This window comes from Gymnoscopelus microlampas (genome assembly GCF_963454915.1).
Source record: "Gymnoscopelus microlampas genome assembly, chromosome: 24".
NCBI lineage: Eukaryota > Metazoa > Chordata > Actinopteri > Myctophiformes > Myctophidae > Gymnoscopelus > Gymnoscopelus microlampas.
Genome location: NC_139961.1, coordinates 24,390,033 through 24,406,810, shown reverse-complemented (window position 1 = coordinate 24,406,810; position 16,778 = coordinate 24,390,033). Strand labels below are relative to the sequence as shown.

At 42.5% G+C, this 16,778-nt stretch overlaps 1 protein-coding gene across 1 annotated transcript in view; it reads right to left on the bottom strand.

Moving 5' to 3' along the window:
• LOC311040514 (rho GTPase-activating protein 6-like) overlaps positions 1-16,778 on the bottom strand; it is a 98,558-nt gene that overhangs the window by 38,271 nt on the left and 43,509 nt on the right. Inside the window, exon 2 of the mRNA XM_084050844.1 lies at positions 3,408-3,567. Within this exon, the coding sequence (XP_083906970.1) occupies positions 3,408-3,567 (160 nt within the window). The remainder of the gene's footprint in view (positions 1-3,407; positions 3,568-16,778) is intronic.

Here is a 16,778-nt window from a genome sequence, read left to right as displayed (position 1 = left end):
CTCACTCTCAAGCCGTACTACTAGTGGTGGCATGGGACCAACGTGTCCCAAGAACGGGAACGTTTACCTGATTTTACCTTGTCCTTGCTGGGGAGGCAACGCTAGGCAACGCTAGACAGAGGGACACACTCAGACTGGATTGATTAGGCTGGCTGGCAAGGTGATAGGGATTGAGCTTGACTCTGGCTGTGGTGGCAATGGCAGAGCAGAGGACAGTATCCATACTGGATGATGCCAGCCACCCGCTGCACACAGCCCTTTCCTCAAGAGCTGAAGAGCACATTCAGTGATGGGTTTTTGATCACATAAGTGTAGCACAACTCCTTTATGTCAATTTCCTTCGGGATTAGCAATCTATCCATCCATCCATCCATCCCACGATGTAGTGCAGAAGTGCCGTTCTCAAAACCGAGACGAAGAGAGGGTGACGAGAGGCAATATTATTATATTTTGAAAATAGCAGATCTACAAGCTCACAAAGTGTCGCATCGCGACACTTTGTGAGCTTGTAGATCGGCTTTTTTCAGAATACATTTTTTTGACTGCTGACTTGTTAATTAACAATTAGTAACGGAACTTGGCTTTATTATTATATAAACATCAATGCCCAGTTAAGTTGATAACACATAACATGTTAAAGCTGCACTATGTAACTTTTGTTAAAGATTAAAATGTAATTTTGTCCCATCTATTCTGTATGGTAGAGTGCGTTAATACAATATAACTAATACAATTGGGGTGGTTGTATTTTGTCTCCCTGCTCTTCTATTGAGACTATTTAGATTGTGTCAAAGGTCATGTCTCACCTAGACACAGGATCTGACACAAATCATGGTGGTCAAAATTCAATTTATCCCCATAATAGATAATTGTTTTAGCTAATAGATACATCTATTAGCTAATAATGTCAGCACTTGCGCAGGAAACCGGGTTCAAGTCTGGGGTAGAAGAGGAAAGTTACAGCTTTAACACATTTTTCTTCTATCAAGCAACCTGTGTGAAATATCTCTTAACTGTGGAGGCTACTACGTGCTTCCTGTGCTTAGGAGCGGACTATTTCTTTTTTTAAATCTTATTTATACATACTGGCGGGGTGACTGACCTCAGTCGCCGGCTAACAGCAACGGGGAAGGGATGAGTCGCGTGTCTTTAAGAGAGAAGGCCGGCCAGATGCCCCGTTAGACAGGAAGTAAGCCATCCCGATGTGAACCGTGGTTTACATCTCAAATCATGTGTTGTTACAGCTCCCCTAAACAGAGGCCGTACACCACTTCCATTAAAACACACTGGGACGCCACAATGATAAGAGGAACATGGCTGCTGACTGCCACACAAGGGTCTATTTTATGAGTCTGCTTGAAAGTTTGTTCCTGTTAGTTATTTTGGGGGTCTTTTTGAGCCTTATTTGATAGGTAACAGTGGAGAGAGACAGGAAACATGGGAGAAACATGCAGTGAATGTGGTCCAGCTGCACGGCCAGGAATCCAGCAGGGGACTCGGCTCACGTGGTATTATTATCGTCGCTGCCGGGCGGGTCCCATTTGTATCTTTGGTATGACCCGGCTGGGGATTGAACCCTAGTCCTCCCAATCTCAGGGTGGACACTTTAAACCACAAGGCTAAACTGAGCTGGCAGGGACCCTCTAATAGATGTATTAAATGTTCAAATATCAAACTAAACCTTGGTCCCTTCAACTTCTTAACTTATTTTGTGAAAGCCTTCCATTCATAGTCATAAAGATTCAAGGGATATTTCACCCCCAAAATACTTTTTTTCTATCGATTACTGTAGTCACCCCATGGAGACTGACTTGAATTCATGATTTTTTTTAGTTTTTGTCGCAAAAATGGCTAAAAATAATTCGCTACTCTACTGAAGTAGAGCATTGTGTTCTTCACAGTTTCTTCACAGCTTTTCATGTTCATAACATCTGACAATTCAGCACTAAATTGGGTAGCATGCAGTGTAACCTGTAACCTGTGTACAGTAGCATGCATTACATCCATCACTTGTGGAGTCAGGTGCACACATAGGAGCCAACCAGTGCTCGAGCACCTGCCTGTTTGCCTTCATAGGAGAAAGTGTCCTTTTTATGCCTACATACTGTAATTCCCCTTATTTAAATATGTGTCATGCTGAGCCACAGTTGCTCTCCATGCACCCTGCTCTCATTCAATACGCAGTCTGTAGATTAGGTCACTTTGTTTTCTCATCCTCTTGTGGTTTTAACAAGGAACAAGGAAACCGCCATAAAAGGCACGAAAATAGCAAATGAAGTTGTCAGCACTTGCTAAGCAACACTTTTAATAACACACAGTCAGCGGAAGGAAATGGGCACATTTATGTGGCTGTGAAATGTGACTAACATGTATAGGACATCATGCAAGGCACGCTGAAAAGTGTGAATTTGCTACAGTAGGTTCTGTTGACAGGCTTTTTACCGGGTTAAACTGGCTCATCTATTAATCATCATCGTTCATATTTCTAACTACTACTGTATATACAAAATATGTACAGTTTTGCTTAACTGGGTCTATATTGGTTAACTTCTCTGTTTTCAAAATTTGCTTGGCTAACAATAATGTTGGATTCATTGTCATGCGTATTTCCAGACGTTAAAAGAAAAAACCTTTTCCTATCGAGAAAATAATTCGGTGGCCCCCCTGCACTGACTCTGAGGACCCCCTATGGGTCGCAGACCCATATGTTGAATATCCATGAGAGAAGAAAGGATGGTACCAAGTATAGACCCCTGGGGGTGGGACCCTGGACAACCAAGTATGTAGGTTTTGACTTGGTTTTGTTTGCATGGATGCATGATAGGACAAATGCACGCGCGCACGCAAATAGACACAACTGTATACCCACATGCTCTGCTCAGCATAAAGAAAATACAAGAATCACTCATTGCCAGAGTTTCAAGGCGGTTTCCATGGAAGCATTTGAAAGTTGATTTCCAAACACTTTTCTATGACTCACAGACTTATAGTTATACCCATCACTAAAACGTTTTTCACATGCATCGAATAAATGCTTTATGGCAGGGGGTCTTCAACGTTTTTCAGCCCAAGGACCCCTTAGCTGAGAGAGAGATCAGGGACCCCCTCTATATTGTATAAAAGAGTGTCCCTCTACACCTATACCTCTTTGCCAAAAATAACCGATCTTCAAGCTCACAACGCCTCGCAGCGCATAGATTTGGAGGACCCCCTGTAGTAACTCTGAGGACCCCCCCCTTAGGGGTACCGGACCCCCGCGTTGAAGACCCATGCTTCATGGGGATCGTTCTGGGTGTGTCTTCCTAATAACGGGACAGGTTGAGGAAGATAAAAGCACAGCGACGGTGCTCGGTACGGAAACCAAACCCACACACTATGCACAGCGAGCAGCGCTCCGTTTCCTGTACCTTTGGGCATGGTGATCTGACAGCCCAGGTCGTGGTCCTGGTGCAGCCGGCTGTACGCCACCTCCATCAGCCTGGCTCTCTCCAGCTCCGACAGGCTCTGGATGGCCACGGGCATCAGGCGCACGCTCCGGCCCGACAGGCTGCTCCAGGTGAAGTCACCCTGGTGGAGAGGAGGAGAAGGAGAGGAGAGTTAGGCAAACATTACATAGTCAGTGGTGGAAAAAGTGCTGCAATTGCTTTAACCCTTTAAGACCTGAGGCCGCTTCTTAGAATTTTCTAAATCCTAACAGTTTAAAAAAAAAAATCAAAACAATATTTTTTCACAATTTTTCAAAAATATCAGATCTACAAGCTCATAGCGCGGCACTCGGTGCCGCGCTATGAGCTTGTATATCTGATATTTTTGAATAGCAAAAGAAATCTAAAGTGACATAGATGCGTTCCAGGTATTAATGGGTTAAGTAAAAGTATCAATACTGCAATGTAGAAATACTCTGTTGCAAGTAAAAGTCCGGAATTCAACATTTGCTTGGGTAAAAGTACAAAAAGTATTGGCATCAAAATGTACCCCTTCCATTGTGTTAGGGTCATTTTTGACCCTTTTTCAAGTTTAAATAGGTAAAAAGTACCCTTTACTTTTCTTTATTGGAACAAGGTTTCATGATATCCTCAGAAACAGCGATTTTAACACAACAAAATGAATTACCACCATTTTAGTTAATTCTGATAGTCTCTATTAAAAAAAGTGACATCTGTGGTGTTGCAGTAAGGGTCAAATATGACCCGGCAGAGACGTGTGGCTCAATTCCCCCCAAATTGTCAATAATCAATGTTTACATGTTTGAGTACAGAACAAGTTTGACACTTTTATGGCCCAATCAATCAACTCAGTGCACAACCCCTTTGAAGTTCAAAGGGATCAATTAAGAGCTCTAGCAGAGCGCTGAAATTCCTGTTGATAACACTCATTGCAAAAGGCAGTCTTTGAAACATTTCATGGACATGAAGTGCAATTAATGAATGCATGAATGAGTGATTGAATGAGCAAATTATTGGCAAAGCACTTTGGGCTGCATTTGATGTCATGAAAGGTGCTATACAAATAAATAAAAGTTATTATATCATTATTACTCGAATATGACAGGAAACTACAGTGGTGTCCTGTCCTCCCAGAGAGCAACTGAGGACATGCTAGCAGTGAGAAAAAAAAACATCCTGATGGGTTTGCAATATGGTCCCTTATACACTGAGCTCATAGCAGACAGAATGTACTGGAGAACATATGTACCAGAGTGGAGGAGGTGCACTATAGTCTGGACAGGACTGGCAGGCAGCCTGACGCATAGTTTACAGTCTTAATAAACATGTGTGAGTGAAGCATTATTTTTTTTTTAACTCTTTACTTAACCCAGCACATGGGCTGACATTTACAGCAATGGCTGAATGGAATGGAATAGAATCGCTGAAAGCCTATAGAAAGTGTGGTGATGAACGGGTATGCTCAAGGGGAGGGGAAGAGGAGAGAAGGCGAGAAGAGTAGAGACTAGAAAAAGGGCTCCTTGGAGCACAGGTCTCCGCCAGGTCAGTTAGGTTATTGTGGCCTCCTGGTGGCGCTATAATAGGCCAATGTGAAAAGGGTGCCATTTCTTCCTAGGCCTTTGACTGAGGCATTTTGTTCCAAAAATGTGTTTTGCAAAAATCGACCTGCTGGTGGCGCTATAACAGGCCAATGTGAAAAGGGTGGCATTTCTTCCTCGGCCTAGTGGGAATGTGCGTGCGAAATTTCGCGCAAATCGCACGCTTGCTTTCATGATTTGGGGCATTTTGTTCAAAACGGACCAATCCTGCAAACTTTGGAAGCCAACTTTAGCCAATCAGGATGGAATATGAAAAATGGGGCAGGTCCAACTTGGTCACATGACTATAGAGATACTGTGTACCCATTTGCGTGATGTTTGGACAAAATCTGTAGGAGTAATATCAAAAAATGTGTTTTGCAAAAAGCGGCCTCCTGGTGGCGCTATAACAGGCCCATGTGAGACATTTGGGGCAGAGGTTCTGCTCTGTCATCCAGGGGGTGTGTGTGCACAATTTTGCGGCAATCAAGCCAACAGTCTGCTGCTCGCAGACAGTCGTACACACAGACAGGCGGACAGGGTGCAAAACATAGTCTCTCCCACGGATTTGGCCTGGCGGAGACAAAGAGATGAGAAGACGACGAGAAGAAAAGGGAAGAGAAGAGGGCAGTGGAGGAGAGGAGAGGAAAGGGGAGGGGAGGGGAGGGGGCTCCAATTTTATCTAATGTAATATCCAGACCGTAAACTGACCTCTGACCAACTTCAGTGTGTATTGGAAAACGCCACCTTTTTGCCCATAAACGTACGTTTCTTTCCACGAGTGTAGCATTTATTGAATGATCATATCTTTGCTGCCAGGCAGAAACCTCCTATCTCCAAAACGAATACCCTATACTTGTTCATACTACAGCGTCACGCAAAAGCATCAAAAGTAGCAGATCTACAAGCTCTAAACGTGGCGCGTTTCGAGCTTGTGGATCTGCTAATTTTGATGCTTTTGAATTTGAATCCTGAAAAGTAACACTTTTGGACACACCCCACAGAGACGATTTGCTGTAGGAATAAAAAAAATACAAAAAGCTTTAAAGCTTAAAATAAAACTGTTTGTAGACTACTTGATGAGTAGCAGACTTTCAGTATTTCAGACACAGAAATATTATACAGGGGGGGGGGCGCCAAGAAAGATCAGATAATGATGTTTCAATAGGTTCTTGATTGAAGTGTCTTATGCACTGCAAGTAATCAAGTCCACCTCTTGGAGGTCAGCAGCATTGATGTGGAGAGTTCACCCATAAAGCATGAGGCAACATCGTCATTCAACAAAATGCAGAAATAGGCACACTCTGTGTGTGTGTGTGTGTGTGTGTGTGTGTGTGTGTGTGTGTGTGTGTGTGTGTGTGTGTGTGTGTGTGTGTGTGTGTGTGTGTGTGTGTGTGTGTGTGTGCGTGCGTGCGTGCGTGCGTGCGTGCGTGCGTGTGTGAGAGTGTGTGCGTGTGTGTGTGTTGAGTGCATGCATGACCACTCCCTTATTATCGCTAGTTTTAAGGAATGTTTTTTTTCTATCCCACTTCACTCCACTACCTTCCATGCACAGCTGCAGGAATACGCGCGGGCACGCGAACACACACACACACACACACACACACACACACACACACACACACACACACACACACACACACACACACACATAAAGACACAAAACTTAGCGAAACAAAAGACAAATAGCTGGAAAAGTACAGCTGGAGTCCTCTCCTCTCTTCGGTTGAGCTGGCCCGGCCAAGCCCAGCACGGCTCCTGAAGGGGATGGATGAGTTTCAGTTCCTACGCGCCAGTCTACCCAACGCCTATGGAATGTTTATGTAAGGAGTGCAGGGTGGGGGTGTGGGGGTGTGGGGGGACTGGGGGAGGAGGGGATTCCAGCCTGCTGCTATTGCCTCTCGGCTCTCGGCTCTAAACAGCAGGCTAGGGCTGAAGTCCACCTCACGCACCTCTCAGCCATTCCTGGCAGTGGTGGACAAGTATTTAAACCAAGTACCGTACTTTTTTATGCTTTAAACCAGGGGTCTACAACGTTTTTCAGGCCAAGGACCCCTTCGCTGCAGAGACCCCCACCACTACAGGCACCCCCCCACTACATATTGGATAAAATGATGATGTTGCAGATTTTTTCATAGATTTCATGAAGTTATTTGACAACACTATCATCAGTGTTGTGTAAATTCATACACACACATTTCTTTGTTTGTTGACTTATCTTTTCTATTCATATGTTGTATTTTCAGACCTTTTAATCACGTCTTAAACCCTCAATACTTGGTAAACTTGACTGTTGGCTCTGTATTTAGTCTGCCCTTTTTCCCCCTCTACATCAAACCTCTTTGCGGGTTTGCGCTGCGAGGCGTTGTGAGCTTGTAGACCGGCTATTTTCGGCTAATGTTCCCCTCAGAATAGCGACAGTGGCTCAGGAGGTAGAGCGGGCCGCTTTTGGAACTGGAAGGTTCCCAATTCGATCCCGGGCTCCCCCAGAGTTAGTGTTGACGTGTCCTTGCGCAAGACACTGAACCCGATATTTGCTCCCGATTGAGCAGGTTGGTGCCTTGCAAGATTTGTGTGTGAATGGGTGAATGTGATGCACAATCATTGTAAAGCGCCTTGGATAAAGGCGCTATACACACACACACACACACACACACACACACACACACACACCTGATGAATGTAAGGTGCACTGGTGCAACCAATGGAAAAATTGTTATTGCACCGGACACATTGGGTGCATATGCATGTGTACCTAAATGGGTCCGCCTTTCTGGAGCCCTGTCCACTACATCTCAGAGGCAAATATTGTATTTCTTTTACTTTGGTACTGTATTTTATGCCTATACTTTTGTACTTCTACTCAAGTAAAATTTTGAATACAGGCCTTTTTCACTGCAGATCGTCTCTGTCAGGTGGAAACCTCAAATGTCCAAAAATGTTACTTTTATTCAAAAGTAGCAAAAGTAGCAGATCTACACGCTTGATGGATCTGCTACTTTTCTGACACTGTATGATAAAGTAGACCATTGTTTTATGACAGCAACAATATCGTGGAATTGCTATGCTAAGTAAAAAAACATAGGTAAAGAGTACTTCTTCCAGCACTGGCTGAAGTCCACGTCACGCTCGGAGTCATTCCCACTCTACGGTTACAACGCCTGATGTTCTTTCCAGAAAGTAAGAAAAAACAATAATAATGAAAGAAATGACCCACATGGTTTTATTGTGAATGACGCAGGGCCTCGTTATGTGCACTGGTGGACCTTTTTTGGAATAGAGCGCAACTCTCTTTTCTTTTCGCCTCTGAAAATGTCATTTCCGAAACTCTGGGATATATACGGGCACTGACAGTAATGTATGTACGGTGGCTTAATGTGAGTTCTGACGTGTAATGTTACACTTCCTCCAGCTTTATGGCTGTTTTGAAGCCATTAAAAAGGATTGTGTATATTTTTCGGATTAGTAAAACCAGCCATATGCTCACTTGTTAAAACCACTTAAAAAGCCTATATATTTTGTTGACCAAAGTCCCCCAGGGGTCTGTACTTGGTCCCCTCCTTTTTAGCCCCTCCAAACCAAATATCTCGTCACTCAAAATAGATGAATATTCATCTAATTAATATGACAAGGCCAGAGTAGGATTTGTTGGGTTGAAATGGATTTGATCTAATCCACAGTGTTAAAGTGAAACCTTTTGGACCACATATGCCAGTGTAAGCACCACACACACACATCAACAGAGCTTTTCATCTTCAGGGTTCATTTGAACACTTCTCACATTAGGTTTGTACCAATAATTCACCTTATTCTGAGAGAGAGAGAGAGAGAGAGAGAGAGAGAGAGAGAGAGAGAGACAGAGAGAGAGAGGGAGAGGGAGAGCGAGAGCTACTGTAGCAAATGCACACTTTTCAGTGTGACTTGCATGATGTCTGACTCCTGACCTATACTGTAAATCACATTTCACACCCTCATAAATGGGTCAATTTCCTTCTTCTGACTGTGTGTTATTATATGTGTTATATAGCAAATGCTGAAAACTACATTTGCAATTTTCGTGCCTTTTATACTCTGAAAATAAAAACATGTTTGAGTTGAGCATGGTGGTCTCCTTGTTAAAACTAGATGAGGATGAGAAAACAAAGCGACCGACAGACTACAGAAGAGTGGTTCTCCAAATGGACCCGTAACCATGTGTAAACTCTCAGTTACAGAACTGTAAGGGTCCATTTTGATTGATTGATTGATTGATTGATTGAGGACAGTGTCGACAGAAACAAAGGAGGCAGAGAAAGAGGAGCGAACGTACAAGACAAGACAGGGGGGTCAGATGTGAAATTGGGTCCTCACCAGTGTTGATTTCGTCGACTAAAACTATGGCGAAAAATGTTCGTCGACTACCTTTTTTCACTGACGAAAACTAAATAAAAACTAAGCTACGATGACTAAAACTACGACTAAATATATTGACAATCTCGTCAACAAATAAAAAATAGACTAAAATGTTAGTGAGGGATGAGTGGAGAAGAGATCCAGTAGAACTAAAAGACAAGTCAGTTGTCTCGGGTGTTGCGCTCTGAAAATAGCAGATCTACAAGCTCACAACGCGTCGCAGCGCGACGCGTTGTGAGCTTGTAGATCTGCTATTTTCAACATGCAACCAAGTGTAAAATCAGCCATTACGACGGCATCAAGGCACCGACAAGATACATTTTAGTCGACTAAATCAACTGTAGATTTAGTCGACTATAATCCTATGATATTTAGTCGACTAAAACTCGACTAAGACTAAAACTTTTCAAATGACTAAAATATGACTAAAAACGAAATGGAATTTTATTCAAAAGACTACGACTGAAGCTAAATCAAAATGTGCAGTCAAAATCAACACTGGTCCTCACACTCACAGGGAGCATAATATTGCCTCTGTCGGGTGGAAACCAAAAAACCGAATGTCCAAAACCGTTACTTTTCAGGATTCACATTCCAAAATAGCAAAAGTAGCAGATCTACATGCTTCTGTGTGACGCTGTAGTGTGATCAAGTAGGGCGTTCATTTACGAAAAAAAAGCACCCAGAAATAGGATATGGTCTGTGCACTAAATGACCACTGGGTATAGGCACCCCACTGATTGTGTTTTTGTCTATTATGAATCACTTTTTTATGAGTTATTATGAGTCACCGCTCAATGACTTGCCGAATCACATGCGGCACAGGGTGCGTGTGCGTGTGACGATGACAATGCGTCGCTCATCGACCGATGCATCCAGGGTGATTTATGGCCCCTGTCACGACAACAAGTATCCAAAGGGCATCATCATCATCATCCGTGTGCGTTGGCAGCGGGAGGTTGCCATAGTGACGTTTCCCCCTTCGTTTTTTGTGTCTCTGTGTGTATGCGTTGCCGTGGAAACTGACAATTTCTTTTTTTTACGCCATTTCGGGCCGGAAACCTCGCATCTCCGTATTTCAACTTTTTCATGTTTTTTTTCGTAAATGAATGCAATTCTTCATCATCATACCATTCTATTCAAAAATAGCAGATATATATGTGTTACACAAAAGAAGCGAAAATAGCTGATCTACAAGCTCATGCTAGTGTCACGAGGTGATGCGTTGTGAGCTTATAGATGAGCTATTTTTGCTCTTATAAGTGTGGTTAAGTGTCGTCTGTGGGTTTCATAAATACTCAACCAATGACAAGTATTAACAGGAGCTTGTGACTAAATAATAACTACATCGTATCCATCGGAACACAGTTTATTCCATTTTTCCATTTCCTGAAAAAAAGTTACAGTTTTGGACATACAAGGTTACCACCCGCGACACCCAACCATTTGTTCCTTTTTTTCTACTTCTTTTTTTCTTTCTTTCTTCCTTTCTTTTTTTCAGAGAAAGAGCACAAAAGCCACGCGGCAAACGATGCGTCCGTCTGGCATTAGTCATGTTGTATCGCCACCGGGCCATTCCACTCCAAAAGCAAAAAAAAAAAGACGCATCAAACAAAAGACGTGTTTTCCATTTGGTTATTATTGTGTTGGATGTGAATGCAATGCAAAGCAGCAGCAACACGATGGCAACGGACCAGTGGTGCATGAAGTACTCAGATATTTTACTTAAGTAAAAGTAGCAATACCACAATATAAAAATACTTTGTTACATGTAAAAGGCCTGTTTTCAAAATGTTACTTGAGTAAAAGTATAAAAGTATTGGATTCAAAATATAGTACCAAAATTAAAAGTACTAACATTTTTTAAATAGCAGATCTACAAGCTCACAACGCGTCGCGATGCGACACGTTGTGAGCTTGTAGATCTTGTAGCTTGTAGGTATACAATAGGGCTGAAGTGGTTAATGTATGTTTTATAACATGATCATTGATATCTGCAAAGTAACTAGTAACTCAAGTTTTCAAATAATTGTAGAGGAGTAAAAGTACAATATTTGACTCTGAGATGATGTGGAGTAGAAGTAAAAGTACTGAAAACTGGAAATAAGTAAAGTAAAAAATACCTCAACATTTTACTTAAGTACAGAGTAAATGTACTTAGTTATTTTACACCGCTGCTTTTGTGTGGCCTCGTAGTGCAGCGGTAATGAGAGACGTGTATTTTGGTACAGCGCACACGGTTACTCATCACATCAGCGCTTTTGTTTTGGAAAGATTTGGTAAGATCAAGGAAAATGTCCTGATTTTAAAACATGACATCAGTTACATAGTAGTATGTGTTTTGTTTTTTTCTTCCTCTGTACCAAGTGTTTTCTTTCATTCTATTATTTTTTCTGTTTTTGTTTTTCGTCTGTTTCAGGTTTTCTAGAACAGTGGTTCTCAAACTTTTTCATGTCAAGGACCCCCAAATTGACACTTATTAGCCCGCGGACCCCCATTTCAAAAGATATGCCAGGGACCCCCATAAGAGAAGATTTTTTACGGCTCTAGCAGTGATTCTCAACCATTTTAATTTCAAGGACCCCCAGTTTGACATGCATAAGGGCTACGAACCCCCATTTAATGGCATTTATATGCCTGGGACCCCAATTTATATTGTAAAATCAATGTTAGATTTAACTCTGAGAGTGTACAAATGGAACGGGTCCATTTGGTTCCATTTGTACACTCTCAGAGTTACAGACCCATAAGGGTCCATTTGGTTCCTACCCATCATTTAGCTGGGGACCCCCTGGAACTCCCTCAAGTACCCCTGGGGGTCCCCGGACCCCACTTTGAGAACCAATGTTCTAGAAGTCAGCCTGTAGCGCTATACTCCAGAAGCCACATCATGTAGAGCATTGGTTCTCAAAGTGGGCTCCGGGGACCCCCAGGGGTCCTTGGGGGGTTTCCAGGGGGTCCCCCGCAAAAGGTTTTAATGTAGCCGAGATCAAATTTGTATCAAATGGGGGTCTGTGTGGCCTAATGAATTATCAAACTGGGGGTCCATGAAAACATAAAAAAGGTTGAGAATCACGGGTATCCATGGTGATAGGAGTAAACTCATCGCAGTGCTCATTTTCATCTTTACATCTCCTTGGTGAGAATCAAGCCTAGTGCAGCTTGGTTGCCATAGCAGTGTGACGTACTATTTCAAACAATCACGATACAGCACCACGGTGAGAAAAATGGTAAGGGCTGAAACGGGAAGCTTAAAATAATTCCTTATCTTGTTCACACATAAATGGATCTTTTGAAATGTAAATCTGTAAAAGTATACAACAAAAGCACACACGAGTACCATTCAATATCTTAACAGCAGGGTAGGCAAACTACAACTTCAACCCTTTAGTCTTAGAGAACCAGACTTGAGTCACAACTAATACTATGACTGCTTTGTTTCCATCTACACCAAATCTTGTTGCCAAAAATAGCCAGTGCTGGAAAAAGTAAAACACATTTTTACTTAAGTAAAAGTATCAATACTGCAATGTAGAAGTACTCTGTTACAAGTAAAAGTCTGGAATTAAAAATTTCCTTCAGTAAAAATACAAAAGTATTGGTATCAAAATGTAATTAAAGTATCAGAGTAAATGTACTTAGTTACTTTACAACACTGAAAATAGCTGATATACTGTACAAGCAGATCTGCTCAAGTGGTTAACGATTCATGAGCGATAGTCCTGTTTTGTTTTCCCCCCACTTGTGTGAAAGTGGATTAGCCGTAACAAAACAGCAGAAAATACAATTTGTTGTCATAGAGCTGTGGATATGATAAAGCGGCTGTGAGCGGCCATGTCTCGGGTGAAGGGACACAGGTAGTAGAGTATAAACAGGATAACTTAATTACATGTGACCAAGAGTTTTATTCCAGTTGAATACGAGGCTTAGCAACCAACTTCCAGTAAACAAACAAAGAGGGCTGAACGAACGGGTGACGACAATGTTTTTTTCGATTTCACGCCGTGAATTCCATGCTTTAGATAAGGTTTTCTTCTTTTATCCCACACAGGACATTTTTTGAAGCCCAATGTGCACACACTGCAGGCAGCAGTAGTAGTAAGCACACAACCATTAAGAAAGGCATCTTGTCACAAGGTGCAGATTGTGCAAGGATTTCTATGAGAAAAGTGGCAAAGGCTCGTAGCCATGAAATTAACATCACGACTTACAGTATGGTGGTGGTACAGGGTAAACTGTTGCACCCTTCTTTGTCCTTTGTTCAGGGTTTGACTGCAGGTGCGGTGGTCTCAAAAACATAAACGTAAACTGTCAGAAAAAGACTCGCTGCATAAACTATTAAATTGTCAATTTAGAAAATATGCAGATACCCTGTATACACTTATACTATGTTGATTTGTGTACTGTTGAGTGAGAAAACAATGTTGCAGATTAAGCTAATCATCAGGGGACCCCCCTATAATAAATTAATAAAAATCCTTTGAAAATAGCCGATCTACAAGCTCACAATATGTCACATCGCGACACGTTGTGAGCTTGTAGATCTGCTATTTTCAAATGGCCGACATGTATATAGGGCTGAAGTGGTTAATGTATGTTTTGTAATCTACAAAGTAACTAGTAACTAAAGTTTTCAAATAATTGTAAGAAGTATTGAAAATTGGAAATACTCAAGTAAAGTAAAAAATAATGTCAAAATTGTACTTTGAGTAAATGTACTTGGTTACTTTACACACCACTGGTGCGTGTGCATGCGTGCATGCAAATGTGTGTGCTAGCAAGTGAACGCTGTGCCCTTTCACCAGCAAAATGATCAACAAGCCAGTATGCAAGCCAAAGGGGATTGTCTCTTAGTACAGCACGTCTTAGGCCTGGTGGTACGGCCTGCTGTTGGCATCGGATGCCAGCTTGAATCTCCAAATCCATCTCTCTCTCACAACATTCCTCAAATGACGGAGTGGTTCATTATTTCTCCGCGGGTTGGTTTATGTAATGCCTCTCTCTGTGTGTGTGTGTGTGTGTGTGTGTGTGTGTGTGTGTGTGTGTGTGTGTGTGTGTGTGTGTGTGTGTGTGTGTGTGTGTGTGTGTGTGTGTGTGTGTGTGTGTGTGTGTGTGTGTGTGTGTGTGTGTGTGTGTGTGTGGTGTGTGTGTGACCCATGTAGTGTTCTCACGGTGCTGATAATGTTAAAGTAGCCAGACTGTGAAGAGTTCTATGGGAATATAATGCCCACTGGTCGACTTCTCCAGCCCTGCAGGACCCAACATGTCATCTGGTTGGGCCAAAGTCACTGACAGAAAACACACACACACACACACACACACACACACAAACACGCACCCACACTTGCACACAGACAAACATGCATGAATACAACTTTATTTTAACCAGTCTGTATGGTAGAGTCAATACAATACAACAAATAGTGGTACAACATCTCCAGTGGTTGGAATATACTCTTCCACTGAGAAATGTAGACTCTGGTTGTTGGGTAGAACATAGGTTCCCCTCAACCTGGGGGTCCGGGGACAGATACACATCATATTTGGGGTCCTTGACATGAAAAGGTTTGAGAGACACTTGGGGTAGAAATCCTGCTCGTTGACAATGTCAAATAGCTATTTGAAGCAGGTGACACTATTAGATGCACTGCCATCTTTGACATTGTTGCAGTGACCTCTCTCCATCCAGAGACGGAGACAACTAGTCTCCGGAGACGATTTTCAAATGCTTCCGCCACACAGTCTACTTCTGTAAAATGTAAATAGTCTACGCACAAGCAGGGGCGGCAGTGGCTCTGGGGTAGAGTGGCCGGTAGAGCGGACGGATGGGAACTGTGAGGTTCCCAGTTCGATCCCGGGCTCCCCCAGAGTTAATGTCGAAGTGTCCTTGAGCAAGACGCTGAACCCCTAATTGCTCCTGATGAGCAGGTTGGTTCCTTGCATGGTTTCCCCTGCCATCGGTGTGTGTGTGTGAATGGGTGAATGTAATGCACAATCTATGTAAAGCGCTTTGGATAAAAAGCGCTATATAAATGCACCATTTACCAAGCAGCTGCTTAGCAGAAATGGAAATTCAAAAATATATTTTAAAGAGAAGATTTCATATATTTTCGGGAACGGAAATGAAAAAAAGGTGACAGCTTCCGTTCACGGTCTTCAAGAGGAGTAATTACAGACTCTAGTAGCATTCACTTAGAAGATTGTGGCAAAGTTATTTTACTTGAGAGACAAAGGACATGAACCATACAAATTGTAGCTTTAAAATCGTTGGGCTCTGGCAGATTTGTTTTTCAGGCACTAATCCATGGAATCTCCAGAACCGCTGGAAAGATAGCTCGACACTGATGTCATCACACTGAGGAAGTTCCCTCTACATGTGACAGTCTTTGTTTTTACAGTCATTTGTTCTAAGACAGCAAAGGAACAAAAAACACAAGTCTCACACATGTTGTCCTGCTAGAATAGACCTGACTTATCCACCGAAAAGCTACTGCTGCGTTCCAGCCTGGCCACCACCAGAGAAAAGGTTGTCACTGTACATACAAAACCGCAAAAAAAAAAAAACAGTTAACACTGGCTGTTTTGTAGTCACAAAAACATGTGTGTCAATGTTTGTAGATGCGGACCATGTCGACTCGATCCTAGATTTACTTTGAAGTACATTATAACTAAGAATGCATTATTTACTATTCTGTGCCTATATCGGTATGCAACTTGAAAGGCGCTGACATTACATTACAGTCATTTAGCAGACACTTTTATCCAAAGCGACTTACAATAAGTGCATTCAACATAGGTAGGCAAGAAAACTACTAATCACCGGAAGTCTTAAGTGCATTGGATGCATAGTACCTGGCACTCAACGTGTTACGTTTTGGTTAGGTTTGTACGTTTGAAATGGCCCAGGAGGTACAGTAAGTATATGCTCCACTTGGCATTTTGTCATCACTGAGGCAGAGCCGTGGGAGTGACTGACAAGGAGCAATATGGAGGAGCTTATGGGACAGATGGCTGGTGGCACTTGACGCCTGGCCAGGATAGATCTGTGTGCTTCCAGAGACTGTTTGGGGGGTTCCTTCCATCTCCAGCCAGATGCCAGTGTTGTTGTTTGATAGTGTTTTAACTGACACGTGAGGGTTCAACCTCACAGTATTAGAAAGTTTCAAACGTTTATTTGTATTTGTTTTTATATAATATAGGGAAAATAGCCAATCTACAAGCTCACAATGCATCACATCAACTACTCTCTGCAATACATATAGGACAAGAAGGTGCCCTGAGAGAAGAATCCAAAGCAGAGGGGGCTATCCGGGAGAGATCTAAATAAGACCGGTTACTATAGTGTTAAGATGGAGCCATGATT